Source organism: Gallinula chloropus (genome assembly GCF_964237585.1).
Source record: "Gallinula chloropus genome assembly, chromosome: 1".
Classification (NCBI taxonomy): domain Eukaryota; kingdom Metazoa; phylum Chordata; class Aves; order Gruiformes; family Rallidae; genus Gallinula; species Gallinula chloropus.
In genome coordinates, this window is record NC_140085.1 from 27,029,633 (window position 1) to 27,055,757 (window position 26,125).

The 26,125-nt window shown below is 41.3% G+C and overlaps 1 protein-coding gene across 2 annotated transcripts in view; it reads left to right on the forward strand.

Moving 5' to 3' along the window:
* Window positions 1-26,125, forward strand: part of PTN (pleiotrophin) — a 76,810-nt gene that overhangs the window by 41,097 nt on the left and 9,588 nt on the right. Inside the window, exons 2-4 of one of the 2 annotated variants that reach the window (XM_084279068.1) lie at window positions 15,134-15,243; window positions 16,752-16,925; window positions 19,577-19,738. In XM_084279068.1, the coding sequence (XP_084135194.1) occupies window positions 15,135-15,243; window positions 16,752-16,925; window positions 19,577-19,738 (445 nt within the window). In that variant the 5' untranslated portion in view covers window position 15,134. The remainder of the gene's footprint in view (window positions 1-15,133; window positions 15,244-16,751; window positions 16,926-19,576; window positions 19,739-26,125) is intronic. The other variant, XM_084279069.1, reaches the window with a different exon arrangement.

A 26,125-nucleotide genomic window follows, 5' to 3' on the forward strand; every position in this document is an offset into this window, starting at 1 on the left:
AAGTTGGTTTACTCGTCTTAAGATAACTCTGTGACCTGTAGCAGTTATAAGATACAGAATGATTCTTCAGGAGATTCTCTTTTAAAATGCGTGTCCAATGATAAAGGAATGGAGAGAAAGGAAGACATCACCTGAGATTAGAGAAGATGAAATTTGAAAGGGTAATTGAAAGAACAGGGTGAAATGGTGACCATCACATTGCAGCTGGGATGTCAAATAAGAATTTTTAATTTTAATGGAGTTTCTTATTTTTTTCCAATACTTTCCAGCAGATGAGGATGATAACAAAGAAATCTAATCACTCATGAAAACACATTTCTGCCTTCCCAGAATAGATGAAAACAGGCATTTAAAAATCGAATGTCTTTTGACTGGTTGTATGACTGTAAAGTAGCTGCAGCACAGTGTCCTTTGAATAGTACTCCTACAGCACCATTCAGACTTATCCTGTAGCTGCCAAAATTTTGCTGCAAGTATATATATATATTGGCTTCCAAAATGGAAAGATTTTATGGCATATAGTAAAGGATCTCAACAGTTGAGAAGCCAAAAAAAGGGTACTTTGATGTGTCACCTGTTAGGTACTGCACACTCTTAAAACTTCATCCTCCGCTGTCTGCATCAAACGCTATAGCTACAACAACCTTTGACATTTTTTGCCTTAGATGAAGTTTATTACAGATAAGGTAAGTAACTGGAACAGGGGCAGCTCCATCTTCGTCATCATATTTGAAATTGGGATTTTTCTGTCTGGGACATTTTTCTGGTTAAGGCGGAAGACTAAAATTTTTTGAAAAAAATTCTCTTTCCAACACACTTTTTTTGGGTATAATTATGTAAGTAATTTGTATAATTATAAGCAAGTTGATTCATGTCTCTGAATCTCAGTTTCTCTTCTGTCAAGTGACGGTGGTTGTACTTTGCTTTCTTCCCTTGGCTTGTTTGTTTCTAGGACATATGTGTCCTGTGGATGGAGGCACCCCTTTGAGGTGCTGTCACAGAATGCAGGTGTTGTCACACCATCAGTGCCTGAGAGTGCTTCACTGTACCCGTTGAAAGGTGTTGCTTGTTACTAGCATTAATGTGGTCATGGTGAACATTGGTCAGGCTCCCATAACTGCCATTCCAAACTGCTTTTGCTACCATTAAATGCCACAATGAATGTCCTTTTGTGAATTCAAGGTAGGGTTCATCCTGAGTGGGAGTTGCACTAGAATAAAAGAGGCAATTCTTAAAGCCCTAGCTAAGTAGGAAAGGCTATGTGAAGTATCTGAAAGGAGGTTGGTCTCTTTTCCCAGGTAACAAGTGATAGGATGGTAAGGAATGATCTCAAGTTGCACAAAGAAAGGTTTAGAGTGGATATTAGGAAAAATTTCTCCACCGAAAGGGTCGTCAAACACTAGAACAAGCTGCCCAAGGTTGAGTCATCATCCCCAGAGGTATTTAAATATGTGTAGGGACATGGCTTTGTGGTGGACTTGGCAGTGTTAGGTTTACAGTTTTAATGATTTTAAAGATCTTTTCCAAACTAAATGATTCTATGATTCTGTCAGTATCAATTGCAGAAGATGAGGTCTGGGCTCTTCTCTTTCTTTGCTGACAGTATCACATTGTAGGGCATACATGCCTTGGAGATGTCGTTTGCTTTCTGACTGGCAAAGAGGAGGTAACAACTGCTGCCCTTTGCTCACTAGCTGCTTTTGGAGGAGAATGATTTAAGAGCACATTCTAGCCCTTTGCTACAACATGGCTGAAACACAAATTTCATTTACAAGTCACATTTGGTTTGGTTGAATTAATTTTTTCCTCATTCTTTTTTGTATAGATGTCTCAGTGCACTTAGATTTGTCACTTGAATCAAGGGGATAATTTATCTGAAAAAATAATAAATACAGTCCCTCAAAAATATTAACAGAGGGCATAGGTGAGAGGCCACGTGCTTTCCAGCTTAAATAGGTTTCTGACTGCATTGCGTATTTTGGAGTGCCATCTGAATAGACAGGCAGCAAAGGGAACAGAGTCAAAATGAGTAAAGGAAAAGGAATAGGTCATTTTTTTTAGCAGTATAGAATATTGCCCAGGGGCTGATCAGGGTGGGGGGAAGTTTCCAGTCTGGAAGTCAGCTCAGCCCAATCAAAAGTTTAATATTTGACAAAATTTGATTACTTTCAAGGAAATGTAATTATAAAACTTAAAGGGGCTCTGCTGTGGCTTGCAGCCTTCCCTCAACAACGTGCTGAGCCATTGGGCACTGCACAGTGTTGCTGCTGCGCTCCTCTGCTTGGGGGAGTCTAACCACCCTGCTCAAAGCCTGGAACCACAGAGGCATGAGATCCAGGAAAGCAGAGGAAACCACAGCTGATGCTGGATAATAAAATTATCTCCCCTTCATGTAATCATTTTTATTATGGGTTTCTCAGTGTTTTTTGAAGGAGGCAAGTGCTATTATCCCCATTTCATAGATAGAGAAGGGAGGAAAGTGACAGATGCTGTGATTTGCCTGTTGCCACTGAGCTGAAAATGTCCTCATTGGGGCAGAGGGAGAAAAAGAGACTGAGAATACAGTGATGGCATCTGCCTGGCTTGTACAGTACAGCTGTTCATTATGAAAATCATGTCACAGCGTAAACAGCTCTTAAATCATGATGCATTCACAATAATGCTATGACCATGGGAGCTGTGGTGACATCAGTGTATATCCACACACACTTTTTTTGGTCATAGTAGTAGTAATAATAATCTTTCACTGCAGACCTAATTACAAAAAAATAGTTATATTCATTGATCACTCCTGGGTTTTCTTCTGATTGTGATACCCACAGGACATTTCTTGACTGCAGCAGCTGTAACAAATGAAGTCTCATAAATTTATTCTGCTTCAATAAATGAATTTATAGTAGTGAAGAAAACTTTCTTTTGGCCAGACAAGGACAATGAGTTACTTTTTACAGCCCTCTGCTTAGTAATTGGATGGGAATATGCCACTCCTTATTCTCATGCTCTCAGAAGGTACCCAAATTCATCTCTGGTTTATGAAAGTACATGAGCTAGCCAAATAGATGCCATTATACCAGAAGACTCTGTATTACAGTTTTTATTTGCCATTTTCTGGTCCTGTACTGTCATGGTATCTGGACACGTCAGAAGCATTGTAAAACCATTAAAAAAGAATTTGTTTTAAGAATCTCAGAAAGCCAGAAGAACAGTAGGTACAGCAAACACACTAGCCAGTTTTGTGTGGGAAAGGGGGCAGAAAGAATAACTAGTAAGAGCATGTTTACCCCCCAGATAGTCATGCTTTGTCCCTCTGCCTTTATGAAGTAATTCTATCATTGGAGGAACAGGGAAGATGAAGTTGAAAGAGAGCAGAGATGACTTCCCAGTAACTGAGACTGGGGAAGTCTGTGGATTCTCCAGGAGAGACACACTGATGCAAATGATGCATGGGAGAGTTGAGTCAGCACCTCAACCTTGCTCTCACTGAAAGAAAAGTAATGTGAAAGAATGGAGACTCATCTCCCATGGTTTTCTTGGTGGGTTGATGGCTGGTCAAATCCAACACTCATCTTTTGTCTTGGAGAAATGAACTTTTAGAGAATCCTAGTGAGACTTTGAGACAGTGACACAGCAGCTGTGATTGCTGAGGGAAGAGCAGGGAGCAACACAAAAATTGTAGTAACATAAATTACTTAAATGGCTTAAAATGTCTTTTTAAATTCTGATCTGGAAACTCAACAGAGCAGATTGAAATATCAGCCTTGGTTTGGGTTTTGTGTTTTGTTTTCTTCAGCCTCTAAGCTAATAGAAGAGGCAGTTGCAGAAGTCAGTATTAGTTATTGCTCAAAAGCCCTGACTTGCTCAGACCCAGCCCGAGCAGAAGAAGAAAATATGTGCATTGTGGATGAGAGTGAAACAAGAACTTGGGAAGGGAAGAAGAAGAGAAAACTGATTTCAAGTGATGCTCATTTCAATTATATAGTTTAGAAGAGAAATTTGGAAGGCAAGAGCTAAAAAATTTATCTCTGTACACTGGCTGGAGATCAAGAACGAAAACAGCAGCCACCCCTTTTTATATTTAATAAATGTAGTGCTCCTCTTGAAAGGACAACACCTTTTTTGCCCTTTTATTGACATGGCTAATTTCTTAGCTTCAGCTTCTAATACTGAATGATTGTGGGGTTTTTTTTTAATGATGAAGTTTTAAAAGTATTAGGTGTGTTCCCTAGGCTTTCTGAAAATAAAATGGCTTTTGTAAAATCTTGTGTTGGAAATTTGGGAAGAGAGAAGCATAACACGTTTAATCTCCTCTGGAGAGTTTTGACCACCTCTATTGGATTTTATGTTTTCATGTCTTCTAACCACCCCTGCTGCCTGTTGTGTTTGTTTAGCTCTGTGTTGTCATTTACTACACTTCTCCACTCACGACACTAGAGTGTGAATGCTAAACTTCCACCCAAAAATGGGCATTTTTTATAATTTTTTCCTCCTTCTGTAATCAGATAAAGGTGATGATAATATCCTGGGTTGGCAAGACTTTGCTTAAAACTTCCGGTGAAGGAATTGCATGCCTCTTAGTGCTCCAAGAAAGGCAGAGCTGACTATCAAGAAGTCCAATGGAGGATCAGATTTCTAGATCTGATGTTACGTTGCAGGATGTTTGCAGCTTCTGGCTATAAGAAACTGTAGGATTCTCAGTATAGTTTGTGTAAAATTCTATTTTTAATAGAAGGTTATAAATTTAGTATCGGTGAAAATGGAAAAAACCCATTAATTCATATTTTTTTTCCAGAACTTCTTGAAATTTATATTCTCCCATAGAACATTTTAATTTAGGCAAAGCATTTTTGAAAAATGGAAGAAATGTTCTGCCTGTATTTGTTTGGATCAGCTCTTTTATTGAGTCAGTTTAAATTATGTTCGGCACTAAAAGGCAGAATTCATGTAGCCAGGGTATCGTTATCAACTTGGACTATTAATTTATGTCTGGGGAGCTCAAAATAAAAATATCCACATCATGTGTGTTTGCCTTAGCCTGATGTGAGAAACAAACATACAATCAACTGTGCAAATATCAAAGGCTGGGGGAACTGTTATCCACAACTTAACTAATTACTTTAGCTTATTTACTTGAACAAAGCTAGATGGGGCATGTTAATTGATCATTGGTTTTGACTTTTTGTTGTTTACATTTTTGTAATTTCCTTTAGTCATGCAACTCTTGGTTCCCTGCTCATTTTTATGGCATTGGCATAACTTGCTGGCTTCAGTGCTCATTTTTCTGGCCTTTAATGATGTCCATATTGAAAAGATACCATGGTGTTGATTACATATTGAAAAATGTGGTCCCTCAGCTGCACACTGCAATTTTTGAAGTGATGTGTTTGACTTGGGCTTATCAGAAGGGTCATGCTGTGATTTTTTTTCCTTTCTAGCTAACTGTTTGAATCTGGCTTGTTATTATGGGTACTCTGTGCTTTAGCTGAAAGTAAATGCTGATTTTAAAAAAAAAAGAAATAGTTTTCCAAATATCATTTCAGTATTCTAGAGTTTTCTCACTTGTCCCTAGCTGATCTGTAGTGACAAAGATAGTTATAATCAATTTTATTCTTTTTTTAAATTTGCTGCTGTACTGCTGAATAAATTGCTTATCCAACTCCTTCTAGTATCTACTCACCTTGGCAGGAATTACCTCTTCCCTACCAACTGGTGCTTGCCAGCTTCCCCTCTCCTGCATGGAGGGCAGAACATCTCTGCAGCTACCTCTGGGAGATAGCCCTTCTTTCCCCCTGCACATAGAAGCAAAAGAGAAGATAGAAAAAGGAAAAGCTGGGAAGTGTCTGTTAGTTGGAACTCCCTGACTCTCTATTCTTTCAACAGACAGAGCAGCCTGCCGACTGCACGGTGTGCATGTTGGAATGGGGACGTGGAGGCTGGGCACTGAGATGCTGAGCCTGCTCCCCAGCTGTCCTCCTGCAGATGAAATCCAGGGAGCCTTTTTTTGTTAGGGTTTGAGGCTTCCTACACTGCTTTGAACTATCTTGTTAGGAAACAGACCACTGGCATCCCTGGTTCCATGTTGCTGATGGAGCTCCCAAAATTTCATGACTGTATCACAGGAGAATAGCAATCATAGACAGGGAAGTCAAATGAATGAAGGAAATGAGCACACAGGCTTTTCTTTGGACAGGATTGCAGTAGCTGCAGGTCTCTGAATTAATAGCTTTTTTTTTTGTTTTTTTGGTTACACTGACCAACCTCCCCACCCTTAAATGAGGGTAAAACATTATTGCATTGCTGAACTTGCCTAAAGAAGAAAACTTGGTGTTTCATCATTATTCTAGTAGTTTTTCTTTAATAAAATCATTCAGAACTGTAAACATGGTTAGATATTAGAGTAAGGCATGTTTTTTTCAGCCAGTAGCATTTGGTTGTTGTGGTGGTTTGGCCCTGGTTAGAGGTCAAATGCCCACCAGAGCTGCTCTATCACTCCCCTTTTCAGCTGAAAAAGGGAGAAAATATATGTTGGGAGGCTTAGGATTTGAGATAAGGACAGAGAGGGATCACTCTTCCATTAGTGTCATGGGCAAAACAGACTCAGTGCAGAATAAAGGAAAGAAAACTAATTTATTACACTACAACTACACACTCAGTGAACCAGAGTCAGGTAATGAGAAGTGCGGCCAGGTCTTAAAGCACCTTCCCCCCACCCCTCCCTTCTTAGCAGACAAAATTCATTCACAATTTTACTCCCATCTTCTCCCCAAAACATGGCACAGGGGGGAGCAGGGAATGGGGAGTGGGGTTCTAGTACATTCCTTACAAGCTACTTTCCTTCTCCAGATCTTAACAATTCTACTTCCCCTCCACCCCTCCCTTCTTTACAGACTTTAGTCATAAATTCAACCCCTTCTGCCCCCATCATGGCACAAGGAGAGGCAGGGAATAGAGAATGGGTGTTTTCAGTCCATTCCTCCCGAGTTGTCCTCCTTCTTAGCTGGGGACAGGGGGGCATTCCACACACACACCCTTCCCCTGCTGCACCGTGGGGTCCCACCCATGGGAGACAGTCCTCCACAAACTTCTCCAGCTCCTTACATCTTCTCACTCCCTTCTCTAGAGGCAAAATGCGGGGTTTTTTTTCTCCTAAATGTGATTCACAGAGGTGCTGTGACCATCGACAATTGGCTCAGCCCTGGTCACAGCAACTCTGGCCTTGAATTGGCCAATGTTTACTTTCTGGGGCCTGCAGAAAGCTTCTAGCTGCTTCTTGCAGAAGCCATCTTGGCAGCACCCGCCTTCTTCGTTAAAATCCAGCTCCACAAAACTGCAACAGTTGAGTAATCAGTTCTTATAATAAAAGGTTCTTTCCTTAAAACTTGTCTCACTTCTAGGCTTAGTCTACTAAGGCTATAATAGTAGCTGTGTTGAAATGAACACAGCATTTCTTCCATCCATGAAGGTGCAGCTAGATAATGAAGATCAGCAAGTTTTCTCAAAGCTTTGTGCTGTGAAGAGTTTGGGGATGTTTACCCATAAGGAAGCATACAGATATATGCATGCGATTTCCACGTCTACTTGTAGTAGGAAGGAAAAATAAGGTGATTAAGATTTATCATTAGATAAAGTAGCAACACTACAGAACTAAATTACTGCTGTTGAAAACTGCAGTAGTCAGGGTGAAGAGACACTTAATGAGAAGGTGGTACTTGGACGATATTTGGGTGAGATCAGAGAGAAGTATCAGGTACAGGTAGCCTGGGCAATGAATTGGAGAGGATGGAAAGAGTTGTAGTACCTGCAAATGGTTATTATTGGGTTGTCCCCCACACTCTCTGAAATGGTAATCATGACTGGTGAACAAGACTTGAAGTTCCAGAAATAGCCCAGAAAAGAGAGAAACCAGAGTACGAGTGATAAAGCTGTAATGGAAATTATTGATACACTGCGTAAACAAATAAGAACTACTGGTATGCATAAGATGGGATTCATATGACTCAAAACTACTTTGGAAGAGTATGGAAAAATATTTACTGGTTTTGTGTCAACCCAAAGCTGGGCATGAATATAGCTAGAAGTCCTTGTAGTGTTATGCATAAGAAAACTATAATAAGGACATCTCTCATTATAGATGGGTTTATCTCTCAAAATTTAGATTAGAAAATAAATGGTGCTAATAATAATAGAGGCTAATTATTTGTGGGTGTGATTTCTTCACTACCTACCATAGGACTATAAAACATTGATGTAATTTTAGAATTTAATTTTGTATGGTTTACAGCTCATCCTTAAAAATAACCACTACTATCAAGTGTTAGCAATCTGATGCAGTTTGTGTTACATAGGATAGTGAACATAAATGTAATTAAAGTTTTCCATTTTAAAATTTGGGTTTTTTTAAGAAATAAAGCTGGTAATGTGTGTTGGACCAATGTGAGATTTTTAGTAAAATAGTATTTCAAATCTCTTTTTATCAAAGTAAAAAAAAATAAATTGGAATTTGTTTCTTCAAGAAAAAAAGAGGGGTCAAAAAATCTGTAGAGAGGAATTCCAAACCTAACTGGGGAGCAGCCCAATAAAGTGCTGCCAGGAGCTTGCAGGACTTCAAGAAAATGGTCCTGATTATACAAGAAACTAGTGTTTTGGTAGTCCAAAAGTAGTACCTTGCTAAGACTCACCAAAATCCAAGCTGACTTAAAGTTTGCAGGGGAAATGAAAAGCAAATCTAGATTATATTTTTCCCCTAGTCCTGCAAATAAAGACAACAATGTGTACGTATTTGAGAGGGAACATTTTACAGTTGGAAGATTACCATTTGCAAAGGTCTGTCTCCAAAAGCACGTGAGCATTTGCCTCTATTTTCATTATGGAACATCAGGAAGGACATAAGGACTTACACCAGATGGTGAAGGAGAAAGAGACCCGGAGAAGCAGAAGTTACAGCTGTTTCAAAGGTGAAACTCCTAACACCCAAATGCTTTTAACTTTTCTTTATAGGGAAAACTGTGAGTTAGCCATCTCAAAGTACTGCAAAATGGCACTTGACATTTCAGATTCATTAAGATTTTTAAAACATGCGTCAAATACTTCCTGCTGTTATACAACTGGAGCATGGCAAATAAAATATTTGCTGCCCGAGGGGGAAAGCAACAGATCCAGGTAACTGCAGACATGTTCATCTGCCCTTGATGGACTGAGAAATAGAACACATTTTGAACAGGAGAATAATTTAAGAAGTGGAGGTAAATGCTAAGTTTCATTAAACACAGTATGTGTTTACTGAAAGGAGACTGATCTCCCAAACTATCTCACTTAAAAACTGATTTTGTAGATGTGACTAATCTGGGACTAATCAAACTGTAATTTATTAAAGTATTTGTTGTGGGATTTGATGAGAAATTATTCATTCAAGCAGGAAAAAAAAAGAGATTAATGCAAAAGGTAATTCTAACATGAGTAAGGAGCTTAAAAAGAGCTGAAAATAAGCAGTGTTGTGAAGAGAAATAATGGGCCATAGGAATTTAAGCCTGCTTTTGGGATGCATTTTATTTATTCATGATCATGGGATGAAAATAATAGTGCACTCAAAGACGAAGCTGGGAGTCATAGTTATGCTAAAAATATTGTTTATGGGCAAATAGGAACCATACTTTTAAAATATACTTATATAAAGTAAGAAAATTATTGTTAGTGGAATTGGAATGTTAATTGTCTAATCCAAGAATAAGCATTAGTGTAAATGTAATTATTACAGAGAAGTAATATGTCAATGCAAATGTCATAATAATAACAATAACAGCACCACAAGTAAAATTGTTATACATTCACTTAGATTCAGCTGTTTTTCCTAATGTTATGCTGACCCTTCCCCAGCTCCTCTCAGCTCTTAGGTTGATAGGTTTGCTGGTGTTTGTGGTAGGGATGGTTATTGTGATTGTCAGCATCTTGAGTCCTTTACCATGAGGAATATGATGTTCATGTGGATGGTTTCTTTATCATCACTTTAGGAACAGCTTGAGGTTGGTTTGGTATGTTTGCTAACACCTTTTTCTTTTTTCATTGGTCTGCAGCTCCATATGTCCAAACTTAGTATATATGGCACCTTTTAGGCATGTTAGAAAGTATTTATGTGTTCTTTTTCTTACTGCTGTATCCAGTTTTGTCCAGCTCCAGATCTGCTTTTCTTTTCTGATCATCAGTGAGTTGTTTATAGTTGAGAGGGTCTCTATTGTCAAGCCTGTACCCCATCTTGTACATCCCATACCTGTGCTCCTCTACACTGAATCCTGTATCTCCACTCTCAAGGCATTTCCCAAGATATCAGTCCTGTATTTCTCTATAGTACATTGTTGTAATAGTCGTAAAACCTGGGTGGCTGCACACAAGACAAAGAAAAGTAAATCAAGATATCTGTAACTAGTTGGTCACTTAGAAAAATTGCTCTTGCAGCTAAGCTGAATTTGACAAAGCTGTGGGCAGGCCAAGGAAAGCTCAGACAGAGCAAGCCTCAATGAGTTTAGGTCCTGAGGACTTGCAAAGTCACTACAATGTGCATGACCTCTCATTAGCAATGGCAGTATGTACAGTGCTGAAATACATGCAACGTTGTGGGGTAACAGTGTTATCAACACAGCTGATGTTTGGCATATGATACTGGAAGAGCTGGAGGGTATGGATGGGTTAAATCTCTTAAGAAAACCTGATAGTTCAGAGCAGGAAATTACGCTCATATGGACTAATAATAAAATACTTGCTTCTATAATCTGGGCCTTTGCCAGTTGCTTTGGAAAGAACAGATGAAGGGAAGGGTTTGTGAGTAATGGTTATTAGCAGCAAAAAAGCCACCTGCAAAAGGCATATGTGATCCTAGGATGTGCCGCATATGCTAGTTTCAGTAAGGCTATGAAAAATAAACACTTGCTCACCAATGTAGCTTCATTTGAAATTGGTTTGTTGGATGCTTGTGTTCAGGAAAAACTTGTTCACATGTGGGAAACAGAGAACCTGCATGTGTGTTAATTGAATGAGTGCAGACAAAGTTGCTCCAGCAAGCTTTGACTTGAACTAGCAGAGATCTGAATGTCTACTGAGCACAGCATGAAATTGTTTGGGATGCATTGGACTGCCAGCTTGGGTATGGAGAAAGCAAGCTGCATTTGCAAGGTCTTGCACTGGGGGGAGTACATTTTTTTTTTCTTGGGCTGTTAGACAAAGCGTGGCACTGGATGAAAGCATCTGTAGCACTGCTGGGCCCAAATGGAAGTGTCTGCACGTGCTGTGCTATGTGAATACTGGTTTGGGTCTCTGGTTGAGCTTGGATTTGTGTGCTGCAGTCCATAGGATAGATATTTCCTGAAGATCTTGGTATATTTTGTCATGTGGACTGTACTCATCACAGAAAATGAATGAATTCATGGATCAGTTTAAGGAGATGTGAGTACGATTGTAAAATCAAGTCAAGAGAAGAGAGGGATTTGGAATGGGAGGATCAAGCTCCACTCACAAGTCCCTTTAAACTGCAGCCATACTAGGACTTCTTCCTGAATCTCTTTCAGCTGCCCAACAGGGAATTGAACGCATGGATGTGGAGGTATGGCAGATGAAGTAGTTAATATTCTGATCTCATTTTTTCATTTTCCTTTAATTTTTTACTCCTGAGCAGAGACTGACTATGTGTGACCTAATCTAGGTGATCCAGCTCTGGTGGGGAGGTTGGACTAGATGTCTTTCAAAGTCCCTTCCAAGCCTTAATATTCTGTGATTCTGTGACTATGGAGTCTACTGTAAGACTGAACTAATTCCTGTGCTTCATTTTCGTTGTGAGAAGCCACTTGCTATAGTGTATCTCAGCTGAGCTTCACTTCTTACCTTGTTACACACTTGATTTTTTCCTGACACTCTGTTTGAGTGTTTAACCATCACTAACTACTTCCCTCTTCTCTCATTCCTATTTTAGTGCTCTTTTCATGATTACTCACTCTTCCACTTTTGTACCAGCTTACTGTTTAAACTGTTCTTTCTCTCTCCTTACCTTTTATCTCTTCTGAAGTTTCCTGGAGCTCTCTCCACCCCAAATGTCTCTTTTCTTTCCTTCTCTTTTATTTTTATCTCTTCCTGCTGGTTGTAAATGTCACTAACATTTGTTTAAATGCTGCTGCCTTGCTCTGTTTAGGGGCTGTCATACAGGATTTTAGAAATTCTTTCCTTTGTGACACGTGATTTCATTGTTGCCATTGGTGTAGGTAGAAGGCTCATTTAAAAAAAAAAAAGTCAAGGAGACCATTTTGCATGTTGTGAAACACTTGTTTTTCATTGCTATTGCAATTTTTGGCAGTTCTTTAAACCACAAGGTTGAACTGGAAATCTTATCACAGAATCTAATGAAAAGGATAAATTGCCACCTACAAATTTCTTGTGGGAAAGAGAATATAAAGGTTTTTTTAATGGATTTATTTTTTCCAAAAAACAGTCCAGTTTGACTGGGTTTTTTTTTCTCCTCCTCCACCTTTTCAAAAACCCTTGTATTTAATAGGTACTGTATACAGGCTTTGGTGATGTTTGCTGGAGCGCCTGCCTTTGCTGATCTGCCATGTGCAAAACAGTTCTGCAGTTTTCTGTAGTCATACCAGTTACAACAAATTTGAGGTGTAGGTGTGGTGTGAGGCAAGGCTTTGAGGTGTAGGTGTGGTGTGAGGCATGGCTTTTCACTTCATGGTAATTAATAGCAGAGGCACTTCAGGAAGCAGCCTGTCTCTCTCTGCCACAGGGATATATATATCTATCTATCTGCAGGCTGAGTGTTTGCCTTAGACTACTTTGCAAGCATTTTGGCTGTAAGGAAGTCTTAGGTGTCTTGGAGTCTTAGGAGAACATGCCACCTTAAGGCTTTGTAAGGTTTTAGACTCCAAACCCCAATCTTTTCCTTGTCTGTTTTGCTAAAAATGATGTTGGTTGTATTTGAGTCTCTCTTAACATAAGGCAGCTCACCTAGAAACAGTTATACACGGCTCCCAGTGCCTGCCCTCAGCACGTGGGATATGTGTGACTGCATCCCAGGTTCCTGGGGTGGGCAGCAGGGATGCAAAAGGGAGCCCTAAGCCCGCTGCAGGCATCTCCTGTGTGACATCCTGCGCAGCAAACCCACTGGCTGCTTTGCTGCAGCTTCTAACATCCCAAGATAGTGCTCTGGGGTGTTGTCTTGAGGTTGTGGAAGTATTTCTGTCTATGTATATTTCCTCACAAGCACTTGATGCTCCTTCAATGAGGAAGTCTGCTGAGTTGTTTAGAAGAGAGAAGGAGGAGGTGAGGAGATAATTTTTTGTGAAAATAGGCTGTTAGATGAGGTATGGTGCTACTAGTTGTGAAGCCTCTTCAAGAAAGAGGGGCTGAGAGGGGAAGTTTTGTGTCTTCACAGTGTTGCAACTGTGGTTATGGAGAACCAGTTTGAGGCAAGCTGAATAAAAAGACAGGTTGTGCATTTTTTTAATTGCTTCTTTTATTTGTTTATTTCATTATCAGTAAAACACAAGAAGCTCTAAATGGAAACATGTAGGAGAAGAAAGAGAAAACTTAACCAAGACTTACGTGCTCTAGCTCCAGGTTCTGTGTGAGTTTACTGGACATACTGGTGGTCCTTTCTGCATGATGGGAAATGGTATTTTCTTTTGTAGTAAATCAAACTGATGCTAATGACAGATCTTTCAGGCATTTGAATGGCAAGTACACATAGACTTTATTTAAAGAAAACTATTACATTTTCTCATCTGGCTTCTAGCATGTTATTAAATCTGGATGCTTAAAAGACTCCGTGTTTGGGATTCCTCTTCTGTTTTCCATGTCAATTGCTATTACGTTGCTTTTGAACAAGAGGTTGCCAGCAGGGAATACTGAGGAGTGCCAAATTAAATTTCAAATACATTTTGTTCTTTGTTCATGGTGGGAAATATTTCTTTCCTAAGGTTCCTGTGCTCAGCAAAATGAGCTCAGGTTCCCTCTAGACTCTCTGTAACATCAGTTTAGTTGGGTTTTTAAGGCCATCATAGTGGTTAGCAGTGTTGAGACCTCCTTCGAGGACTGGTATAGCATGAATGTCATGGTTACTAGTTGTGGGGGGTTGTGAAAGGCAAACAAGCCTGGGAGACCTTCCATCCGAGTAATCTCCACTCCACCATCTTGGTAAACAGCTGTCTACTAGAGACATGTCTCTGGGAAATGGGGCAGTTGCTTATTTTTAACATATATACTTGTTATGACCCTTCTTTTAGGTCAACAATGCCAAAAAGTGACAATACAAATTATAGCAAAGTGAAAAGGACAGGTGTGTAAGTCATTGAAAACAGGCAGCTCTGAATGACTTTTGGCTAATAACTAATGCTTCACCACCAAGCAGATGTTTTCATACCTTTTTATATTTGAATATTTGCTTCACAAATCCAGATTTTGGGTTCATTAGCATGCTGCAGATGGCCTTTAGCTGTGTGTGGAAGTCCTATCTCTGTGCCTATTTTGCATTTCAGGCAATTAGCTTAATTGATATTAGGAGGGGGCAGTAATTGAAGGGGAGGGAAAAGATAGCTATTAACATGCCAATGACAATTAAGATAATGCATTATATATTACCTATACAATTTTTCATGAAAGAAGCTCTTTTCAGGTATCAAGTGAGCCTATAAGGACTTGAACCTTGCAAGGTGGACATTGTAGCATTCCCTACTTCACATGTATGGTTAAACTGAAACACAAAGCTTACGCTCTGTTTAGTTTTACACAATAAATCTCAACTACAGGTCAAGAAAGGTGGGAGTAGTTCCAGGCCCATCAGAATCCTTGATTTTCTGATAGGTTTCTAGAAGGTGTACAATAATTACTGAACTTCTTACAGCAAAACTGATCCATTATATCAGTGATGTAGATAAGAGGTTTGATACAGAGGCTGGAACATAAATGTTACAAATCTTTGCATTCTCTGGAATGAAGGTAACTGCCCATTCTCCCAATGGCTAATTTTATTTCACCTGATGGTGTCTTGTGGCCCTGAAGCAGTTTTTCCCAAAAATGCTGTGACAACATTTTAGATGGGGTTCTACTTTTCACAGTCTAACCAACCTTTTTTTTCCTCTCTCTTCTTAATCCCCAGAATGCAACAGCAACAACAGCAACGTCGAATGTTCACAGCTGCCCTCCTGGCACTTGTTTTCATTCTGGCAGCTGTGAGTACCACAGAGGCCGGCAAAAAAGAAAAACCAGGTAAAGTCCAGTGTAATTCAGAGTTAATCCTCAAGACAGATTGCATGTGTGGGAGAATGTCAAATGCTCCTGGTTTTGTTATGAAATTCGGGGCATTCGTTAACCTTTTGACATGCAGGGTAGGGATTTGTGGCTGTGACATATTTTTCTGTGTTAAATGGGAAAACAGAAAGTAGTTTCCATGAAAGCTGGCAGCTTGACAGCCCTGGAGACTGGAGTCCCTAGTTCATCACAGGTACTGCAATGCAGCTTAAAATTTGCTCTGGGAATAGGTTCATGCTTGATTTAGGAAGAACCAAACGGGACTGATGATAGAGCAGTTATCGTGTCACTCATTCAGTGTTGTATATGACAATGCTGTGGCAGTGCTGTGTGATGTGAAAATCCTCCAACAAAGAGTTGAACTAACTCGTGGCTGCATATAGGCAGCCAGACATCCGGCGGTAATTGCTTTCTGTCAGTGATCAACTCAGACCTCATTATAGGAGAGACAAGTCCAGGGTGAAAAATTCCTATCTATCAAACCCAGTTTTGACATATTTAAGGAATACATGCTTTGGTGCTTTCTTAAGGTTTTATTATTTACAGGCTACTTACAGAATGAATTAATAGAAGCAGTCTATCAGAATTCATGTTCCTGGTAAAAAACAAACAAACAAACAAACAAAAAACTTTCTAACAATTGTGGCTGTATGGAAATAGAAGAGAATGTGAGTGTAAACATACAAGATCTAGAAGGAAAATAATTTTATATAAGGTTATTTAAAGTTACTTATGATGTTTTAGGGGCCTAACATTATTTCCGTGAATGCTTGGGTATGATAACATTGCTGTCTTTTCTTCATCAGACTTGAATTTAAGAATTTAAATGAAATCATGATCCTTACTTTTGTCCCTGAGGAACAAATCCACCTGTATTAACAGCATTTTGAATATGAGTCTCTGTATAGTGTTTTCTTCACCTTTGGCTTTTTAGTCATATTCTGACATAATATGCCAAGTAAAACGTCTGTGTCCCACAGCTGTTCCCTGGAGGTGCTCAAATCCTCTGATGTCAACACATCCATTTCTAATCTGTATAGTGTGTAGTGCTTCAGTTGGAACTGAAAATATTTGCATGCCATCAGCTACTGGAGACAGAGGAATGGAATGTCCTTTCTCAGGAAGCCCACCTGTGTGTTTTGGTCAGTGATCTGTGAGGGTTTCTTGATGATTCCCCATTCTGAAAATGAGAATCCCCTTGAGAATGTCTAATTGGACTAGTAGATATGGTAGTGTCTCTGGATTTGAACAATCCATCCTGCTTTGTAGTCAAAGAGGCTGACCTGTGTCTGAAGAACTGTGATGAGGATGCCAGACCTTCTGCTTTTAAAGCAATTGTTTTACAAATGTCTTCATTATTCACTCTTTCAGGTGCTGTGACTATTTAGTGAAGTTTAGGGAACTTCTCCATAGGCTCTGAGTACTGACCACTTTTCTTGCTTGGGTTTGGCTCCTTCTTCATCCAGAGAAAAAGGCGAAGAAGTCTGACTGTGGGGAATGGCAGTGGAGTGTCTGTGTGCCCACCAGTGGTGACTGTGGCCTGGGGACACGCGAGGGCACTCGTACTGGAGCTGAGTGCAAACAAACCACCAAGACTCAGAAGTGTAAGATTCCCTGCAACTGGAAGAAGCAATTTGGAGGTAAGCATTACTCTTTTAAGGGTTTTGTTTGGTTTTTACATAAGTGTGGAGAAGGATGCCTGTGTTTTCTGCTTAGCTCTGCAAATGTCATCGTGAAGGGGCTACTTCTGTATTTCATCACAGTTAAAAGATGTCAGGCATCAAAAGGCAGGTTCTTCAGAGCAAAGTAGCTCTTCTGCAGAGAGTCCATGTAACCTACTTATTGTAAACTCAGTGTTCTAACAGTGTGTTTAAATCTGCTGTCCTGTGGGGTACTACCCTATCTAAAGCAGCAGTGTAGTGAATCTCTGCAGTCGTTACCGCAGACAGGCTTAATATGGTCTTGCGATGTGTGACTTGCAGTGTGGAGCATGGGTGGTTACCAGTGTATGCATTTGTCTACAATCACTGGCTGTGCATGATGTCTGGGTCTATTAAACTTGTAATATCCAGACAACCAGGTGATCAGGCCATCAGCATGGGTTTATGAAAATCAGGTCCTGCTTGACTAAGCTGATCTCCTTCTGTGACAAGGTGACCTGCTTAATGGATGAGGGAAAGGCTGTGAATGTTGTCTACCTAGACCTTAGTAAAGTCTTTGACACCATTTCCTTCAGCGTTCCCCTGGAGATTGTGGCTTCAATGGGCATGTGCTTTGCTGGGTGAAAAAATGGCTGGATGTCTGGGTCCAAAGAGTTGTGATGAATGGAATTACATCCAGTTGTTGACCAGTCACAAGTTTTGTTCCCCAGGGCTCAGTACTGGGGACAGTTCTTTTTAATATCTGATATATATATCAATGATCTGGAAGAGGGGATTGAGTGCACCCTCAGCAAGTTTGTAGAAAACACCAAGCCGGGTAGGAGTGTTGATCTTCCCAAGGGTAGGAAGGCTCGACAGAGGGATCTGAACAGACCAGGTTGATGGACTGAGGCCATCTGTACAAGGTTCAACTAGGTTAAGTGCCAGGTCCTACACTGGGGTCACAGCAACCCCATGCAGAGCTACAGACTTGGGGAAGAGTGGCTGGAAAGCTGCCCAGTGGAAAAGGACCTGCAGCTGTTGGTTGACAGACAGCCGAATTTGAGTCGTCAGTGTGCCCAGGAGGCCAAGAAGGCCAATGGCAGCCTGGTTTCTATCAGAAACAGTGTGCCCAGCAGGACTAGGGAAGTGATCATACACTTGTACTCAGCTCTGGTGAGGCTGCACCTCGAATACTGTGTTCAGTTTTGGGCACCTCACTTAAAGGACATTGAGGTGCTGGAGCATATCCAGAGAAGGGCAATGAAGCTGGTGAAGGATCTGGAGAACAAGTCTTACAAAGAGCAGCTGAGGGAACTGGGGTTGTTTAGCTTGGAGAAGAGGAGGCTGAGGGGAGGAGACCTTATCGCTCTCTACAACTACCTGAAAAGAGGTTGTAGAGAGGTGGGTGTTGGTCTCTTCTCCCAGGTAACAAGGGATATGACAAGATGATATGCCCTCACGTTTTGCCAGGGGGGGTTTAGAATAAATATTAGGAAAAGTTTCTTCACTGGAAGGGTCATCAATGACTGGAACAGGCTGCCCATGGAAGTGGTTGAGTCACCATCCAGGAGGTATTTAAAAGAGGGGTAGATGAGGTACTTAGGTTTAGTGGTGGACTTGGCAGTGCTAGGTTAAAAGTTGGACTTGATGATGTTAGAGGTCTTTTCCAAACTGAACTTGGTAATTCTATGACACCAAGCTGAGTGGTATGGTTAACACAATAGAAGGAAAGGAGGCCATCCAGAGGGATCTTGACAGGCTGGAAAGGTGGGCCTGGGGGAACCTAATGAGGTTCAACACTGTGAAGTGTCAGGTCTTGCACTTGGGCCAGAAGAATCCCAGACATAGATACAGACTGGGAGAAGAGCTCCTTGAGAGTAGCCCTGCTGAGAAGGACCTGGGGATTCTGGTAGATGAGAAACTTAACATGAGCCAGCAGTGTGCTCTTGCAGCTCGCAAGGCCAATGGTATCCTGGGCTCCATCAGAAGAGGGGTGGCCAGCAGGGACAGGGAGGAGATTGTCCTTCTCTACTCTGCCCTTGTGAGGCCCCATGTTGAGTCCTGTGTCCAGATCTGGGGCCCCCAATACAAGAAAGATGTAGAACTGTTGGAGAGGGTTCAGAGAAGGGCCAGAAAGATGATTAGAGGCCTGGACCACCTCCCCTATGAAGAGAGGCTGAGGAAGCTGGGCTTGTTCAGCCTGGAGAAGAGAAGGCTGCGGGGGGACCTCATTGCAGCCTTCCAGTACCTGAAGGGAACATACAAACAAGAGAGGAATCAACTTTTTGAAAGGGTAGACAATGGCAGGACAAGGGGGAATGGATTAAAGCTAAAGGAAGGATGGTTTAGATTAGATATTAGGGGGAAGTTTTTTACAGAGAGAGTGGTGAGGTGCTGGAACAGGCTGCCAAGAGAGGTGGTGGATGCCCTGTCCCTGGAAGTGTTCAAGGCCAGGTTGGATGTGGCCCTGGGCAACCTTGTGTAGATCCAGGCTTGGAGGTTGGTGGCCCTGCCTGTGGCAGGGGGTTGGAATTCTATGATCCTTGGGGTCCCTTCTAACCCAGACCATTCTATGATTCTATGATTCTATGATTTTTGTTTTCATAGTCATTCTGGTTTAAATATTGCTGTTTATTTACTTATTGCAGCAGAATGCAAATACCAGTTCCAGGCCTGGGGAGAATGCGACTTGAATACTGCCTTGAAGACTCGAACCGGGAACCTAAAGAGAGCCCTTCATAATGCTGACTGCCAGAAGACTGTCACAATCTCAAAGCCCTGTGGGAAGCTTACCAAACCCAAACCTCAAGGTAAATTCCATTTCCTGAAACCTATGTACCATTTCATTTAATTTGATGGATTTGTGATGTCCTGTATGACCAGTGGGAACTCAGTACTACAGGAGATTGTCCTTTCATGACCTTTCCCCAGTTGTGCACTGCTCCTATCTCCCAGCTGTCAGGCAGAAAATATTCTTGAGTTGTGTCGTCACAGCAGCCTCACACGCAAGGGGTGAGCTGGAGATCAGAGCTCCAATTCTAACTTTAGACCACCTGTACTGCTTCCAGTTTGCTGGTGCTCACTAGACCTCCAGAGTACAGATGCGTTTCATAACTCACCTGTTGATGGGACCAGACCAATAATAGCACACAAAAATATCCTTTTAGATAGGGTTTTTTTGGTGTCAAATAATGACTAGATGAAAAAGAGACTGCTTTCCTTCTAGACAGGTAGTGGTGAAGGGATATTCTCCTCATTGCATGCTGAAAAGTGGGTGTGTGGTTGTTCAGCACCTTTGGGGTTACATACTCTTTATTCAAAGATAGGAGGAAGGAGAGTATGGAATGTGTATCTTTTTAAATGTGAGGGCCAGTGTAATTCCTAGTACACAGAAAGGCATATGCCCTGCCTTTGTGTTTCCAGGTGTCCCTTCCACAAACTTGTTTTCTTTCTAATCGTTAAAGCCTTTTAATGTTCTCTTTTGTTGGAGTAGCAGGTGTTATGTGTGTGGGGTGATTTATAGTAGGAGCTAAAATGGTGAGATCTTGTTTGAGAGAGAGTAGTAATGTGTTTTAAGTGGCTTATACAAGCTATGCTACCCTGGCATTTGTTTGTTTAAAACCAGCTAGGTTTAACACATTCCAGGCTCTGAATACTTGGATAATTATAAAGCCAAATGTGATTAGGAGGGACATGTCCAGCTTGGATTAGCGCTTTTCAGACTGTGGGTAGTGGTGCACTGGTGATTTGAGGGATACCTGCAGGTGGTCTGCTCATGTCTGATGAGGTTGCAGGCGCTTTCTGTGTGTGTGCGTGCGTGCGTGCGTGCATCCATCCATCCATCCACCTGCTTTGCAGTCAGCAGAGCTGTAACTGGTCTTCCTCACACACTATCCATGGAATTACCAGATAAGGGCTAAGTCTAGAAGCTGTGTAGATATTGACAAGCTGTGAAGTAGAAAGGATACAAATAGATATTGAGAGACCAGCTGACTTGTTTGAGTTAGCAGCAATAAACATCTTAATTTGGGAATGGAAGTGACTGGGTGGGAATACAGAAAGGGCTTTGAACTGTGTGATTTTAGTATTTATTAGTTTTGGGGGAAAGACTTTGGTTTTGGTTGGGGGTTTTTTTTGGGGGTGGGTAGTGGGGGGTGAATAAGTTTCCATGCCTAAGTGGCATTTGGGAGTTTATTGAATGACACTTCTTATTGTGCTGCCAGAAAGCCACTGCTGCTCAAGCCACTAGTAGCCCTCTGCCTTGTCCTGCTCCTGCTGAGTCAGTATGTTCTGTCAATGACTGTCAGAAGAGGGGTGAGGGAGACGAAGCAGAGCATTGATGCAGCATCGTTTTGCGAGAGCAGCACTTGTTGGGTGGTACAGGGTTGTTTTCAAGTTAGAATTTTAAAGGCAGAGCTTCTGAAATTACTAGATGGGAGGTAACTCTAAGTGATTCTAGATATGAGTGAATTGCAGCTGAGACTGAAACTTGAATTTGGACTGACTGCAGCAAACACAGCTACACGGTTTGACTTAATTAGGAAACCTGATTTCATTTGATTTGAAGGAACGCAAAAGGAGAAATAGGTACAAACGTCGGTTTGTGATCATAATAACTGTGGGCAGAAATTCTGCTCTCCTGATTTGCATTAGAAATCTCACGGCATCTTCCTGCATGCCACCTGCTCGTTCATCTGCTGTTGGCATTAGTAGGAGCAGCACGCATGGAAGTCGCACACTTGCAGTCTGCCTTCCTGGGCTCTGAGCTAAAGATAAGAAATCCATATTGCGGATCTGTGGGCATAACTGCATAGGAGCTACACTGGACAGTTATGTTGGCCACAGTAGAAGGAACTACAGTAAGAAATTAGGTCAAGCAGATTAGTACTGTGTGAAATGTTGTGCCCTACTGAGCTTTATTTCTGAATTAATAATCTGAGTGCTGACGTGTCAGCTGGAATAAGAGTGTTTGTTTTCTTCCCGAGGTGAAGGAAATTACAGCTTGGAGGTAAGTCCCCACCCACATCAAATAAAGGAAAAATTAAACTGCATTTAGTCTATAGTTAGAATAGGATGAAACTTAATTCTTTGGAGACAAGAAGTAAGATCTAGACTGCTGTCCAAGCACTTGGAATGGACTGCAGGTATGTATTAGGCTCTCTTTTCACCCATAGCTTTGCATCAATGGTTTGAGACTACAAGAGAAAAAACATACAATACATTATTTGTTAGCAGCGATTATTTTCTGAGGCACGGTGTTGCATAAGGTCTCCGTTGATATGCAGCTAGAACTGTAAATGCTGATCAAGTGCCGTATGTTCCTACTGTGATTGCCTGGAGTAGCAGGACAGTGGCTCTCTGGCATCTGGGAGCTGTGGCAGCAGAATAGTAATTGAGGGGCTTATTGATTACAGGAATCTGATCTACCACTAAATGGTTACCATTCTGTATGCTTCAAGAACTGCACCACTGAAAACATGTGTGGTGGTTTAGCCCTGGCTGGAGGCCAGATGCCCACCAAAGTCAGTCTATTACTCTCCTTCTTAGTTGGAGAGGGGAGAAAATACATATTAAGAGGCTCACGAGTCAAAATAAGGACAGGGAGAGATCATTCTGTCATCAATGACGTGGGCAAGACAGACTCAACACAGACTGAAGAAGAGAAAACTATCTAATTTATTACACTACACTAAAAAGAACAGTGAAAAACAGAGTTGGGAGCAGGACCAAATCTTAAAACAAACGCAACCAGATCTTAAAACACTTTCCCCCCACCACTCCCTTCTTAGCAGACTTCCCTTTAGCCATGATTTTGCTCCCTTCTTTCCCCTGCTTGCAGCACAGGGGTGCAGGGATGGGGAAAAAATGGGGTTCTCGGTTACTTCTTCATAAGCTGTTTTCCTTTTCCAGATCTTAAAACACCTCTTCCTCCCCCCACTCCCTGCTCCCTTCTTAGCAGACTTCTCTCTAGTCATGATTTCACTCCCTTCTTTCCCCCGATTGCAGCACAGGGGGGCAGGGACTGGGAGATGGGGGCTTTGGTCAGTCCCTTGCAAGTTGGTTTCCCTCTCGGCCGGGCAGGGGGGCATTCATTCCACACCCTCCTCCTGCTGCACCGTGGGGTCTCACCCACGGGAGACAGTCCTCCACAAACTTCTCCAATGTGAGTCCTTTCCCACACGGCTTTATTTCTTTATCACAATGTCTCTCAGTCCCAGTCCTCCACGGGGTTATAAGCCTCCCGCAGCAACACTGTTCCGAAGCAAAACTCTCTCTTGCTCATCTTTGTGTCTCTGATTCTCCTCATGGCTGCAAGTGTTGGCAGGGGCTTATCCCAACGTAAGGTCACAGCATCTTCTCCATGTCTCCACCTGCTCCATCCAGCATGGAGCCCCTCCATGGGCTGCAGGTGGCATCTTGGCCTTTTCCATGGGTTTCTCCACAGGCTGCAGGGGCATCTCTCTCTGGCACCTGGGGTGCCTCCTCCCCCACCCTTTCCCGGCCTTGGTGTCTGCACAGCTCCTAACATCTTCTCACTGCCTTCTCTGGTGGCAAAATGCAGATGCTTCCAGGTTTTTTCTCCTATATGTGATTCTCAAAGGCGCTATGACTATCTCTTGGTCTTGAATTGTTTACATTTTGGGGCCGTGGAGAATTCCAGCAGCTCCTCACAGCAGCCATTTTCTGCACCCCTGTTCTCTCCCAGCACCCAACCATGCAAAACTGCGACAACGTGTCTGACAGCAATAGGTTGGGAGTACCAAAGCCAGATGTGAACTGACTGAGAAATACTGAAAAATACTAATATATTCAGAAAAAGAGGTTGTTTTCATGATTTTCCTGACTAACTCCTGTACACGGAAATTTTCCTTCTATTAGATAATGTTTGTAACCTCTCCATTATATCATTTTTCCTTTTGTATTTCTGTTGTAAGTGGGTGAGTAAAAGTCCCCATTTAGCTTCTCCAAACAATGTAGTTTTATACATCTCCTTTTACTTTTTGTCACTTGCCGTCTTTTAAAGCTAAAATCTCTTGGCTTAAGTATTTAATTGTATAACAATTTGTCCGTGATAAGATAAGAATTCTCTATACTGGACTTACTTAAATTCCTTCTAGTATTGCTGAATCATTTCTGAGATGAAGAGACTGGACTCTACAAAGTATTATAAGGATGTCCACTACAGATCTGTGTTGAGAAAGAAAGTATCACTGTAATACTTCCGTTATTGTTCATTACACCCATTAAATAAGCTAAGCATGTTTTTCTTTTGATCAGTGCTTGCATGTGGAGCAGATAACTTTATCTGACGCTCACAATTCTTCCTAACTCTTGCATTTTTTTGAAGTTAATTGATGTGATTGTTGAAGAACCCAAGAAGGTATGTGGGTAAGGCAGATTATTTCATCTAGGCTTGCCCAGTGAAGGATAGTGTATCAGATTTTATCTGACACATTTCCTCAGTATGGCTTGTTGTCTGAAGTTCCTCTCAATTTCTCTGTTCTTTGAGAAAAATACAAAAAATATTATGTTATCTGTAACTGCTGCTCTCTTTTTGCTTATCCCTCTTTGTAGCTCATGAACACACAGCAACTTTGCTGGTAGAGTCCTGTGTCTCTCTCTCCTCACCTAACTCTTTGGAAGTTGAGTGCTGTTTCATAGAAGTTTGATCTGTGCTTATGAGAAACGAAAATTTTACCTGCAGAAAAATCCCAAGGGTTTTCATTTTGTACATTTGCTGATAAAAATACATGTTGGTTTTCCAGGTACTTCTATGAGCTGTCACAAAACTTCTGCTAAATTAAATCAGGAGATACTCATTAACCTTGGGAATCAATGCCTCCCTCATAAACGGGTGATCTAAGTCCTCTTATGGACTTATTTTATCAGTAGTCAGCATTCAGAAAAGCCTTAAAATCTTTCTGAAATGCTCTCATTAGTTTAGAATATATATATATATATTTTTTCCTTATGAGCAATTTCTCTGTCTCACATTTTTTCTTCTGAGCAGCGAACTCTAAGTATGGTTTGTAGTCTGCGACGATGGACATTTTGGAACTCACTGCTTGGAAGAGGAGAAGCTGTTGTATATAAGATTTAAGGGGGAGAGCAGATGATGAATTGGGAATTTAAATTTTATTTGGATTAATGATGAGCTCTTTTCTCCATAGCTTTGCTGAGGTGTCCTCAGATTGGATGACAATAGCTTGGTCTTGGACTGTTGTGCTAAAGTATGGTTAACCAAGGATGAAGATTGTCATCTGTTCTTGAATATTGTGCACTTGGACAGAGATTGGCTGCAACGTGACAATGGTATCCCAGACACCATGGTTTGTGTATTTAGTACACAAATGAGGTCATGAGAAAGCTTGTCACAAAGGCTGGAAAGGATGAAAGGATAATTTTTATCACAAAATCTCAGTGGAGGCAGCCACCTCTCCTCTAGCACACACAATTGCATATTCTAATCAGTGTCTGCAAAGCTGGGGATGTTCAAGGTCTCCCTAAACTATCTTGACAGATGTGAAAGACTCGGGCACTTCTGTCGAGTGGCTGCTCTAATGGCCAACTTGCACTGAAGAGCAGAAAACGCTTCCGACATATTCCATCTGGCCTACTTCACGGCCACCCAAACTTGATTGATGGCTGTTCGGGTTCCAGCCAGCCAGAAAGTGAAAGAATGGGGTATTGTCAGGATTCAGGAAACGTTTTGCTTTAACCACTGAGGAGGAATTTATTTTCATTGAACTGGGTTGCCTGATAGGCTTTATTTCTTTTTTCACTCTCTGTGTCACTCTCAGTTTTCCTCTCTCTCTCTCTTCCCATATCTCTTGTACTTTTAGCTATTTATTCTCCCAATTAAGATAAAAATAAATAGAAGAGGCATTCTTCCTGCTCTTTCTGCAAGGTACCCTTCATTATTTGAATTATGCTCCTTGTTTCTCCAATAATTTTTCACCCAGCTGTACTTAGTTCTTTTGTAATAAATCTCCTTTCCCAACTTTTTATCAGTTTACAGTATATTGATCTACAAGTTACTGTATCCTGGCTCAGCTCAGTCCCTGCCATGTAGAAAACTATTCCAACTAAGGCTGGCAAACATTAACACTGCTTACACCACTGTTGTCTTTAATAATTGGGGTGGTATCCACAGATGTCATCCTCTAACACGCAGCATTTGGAAAGGTTTCTCACAC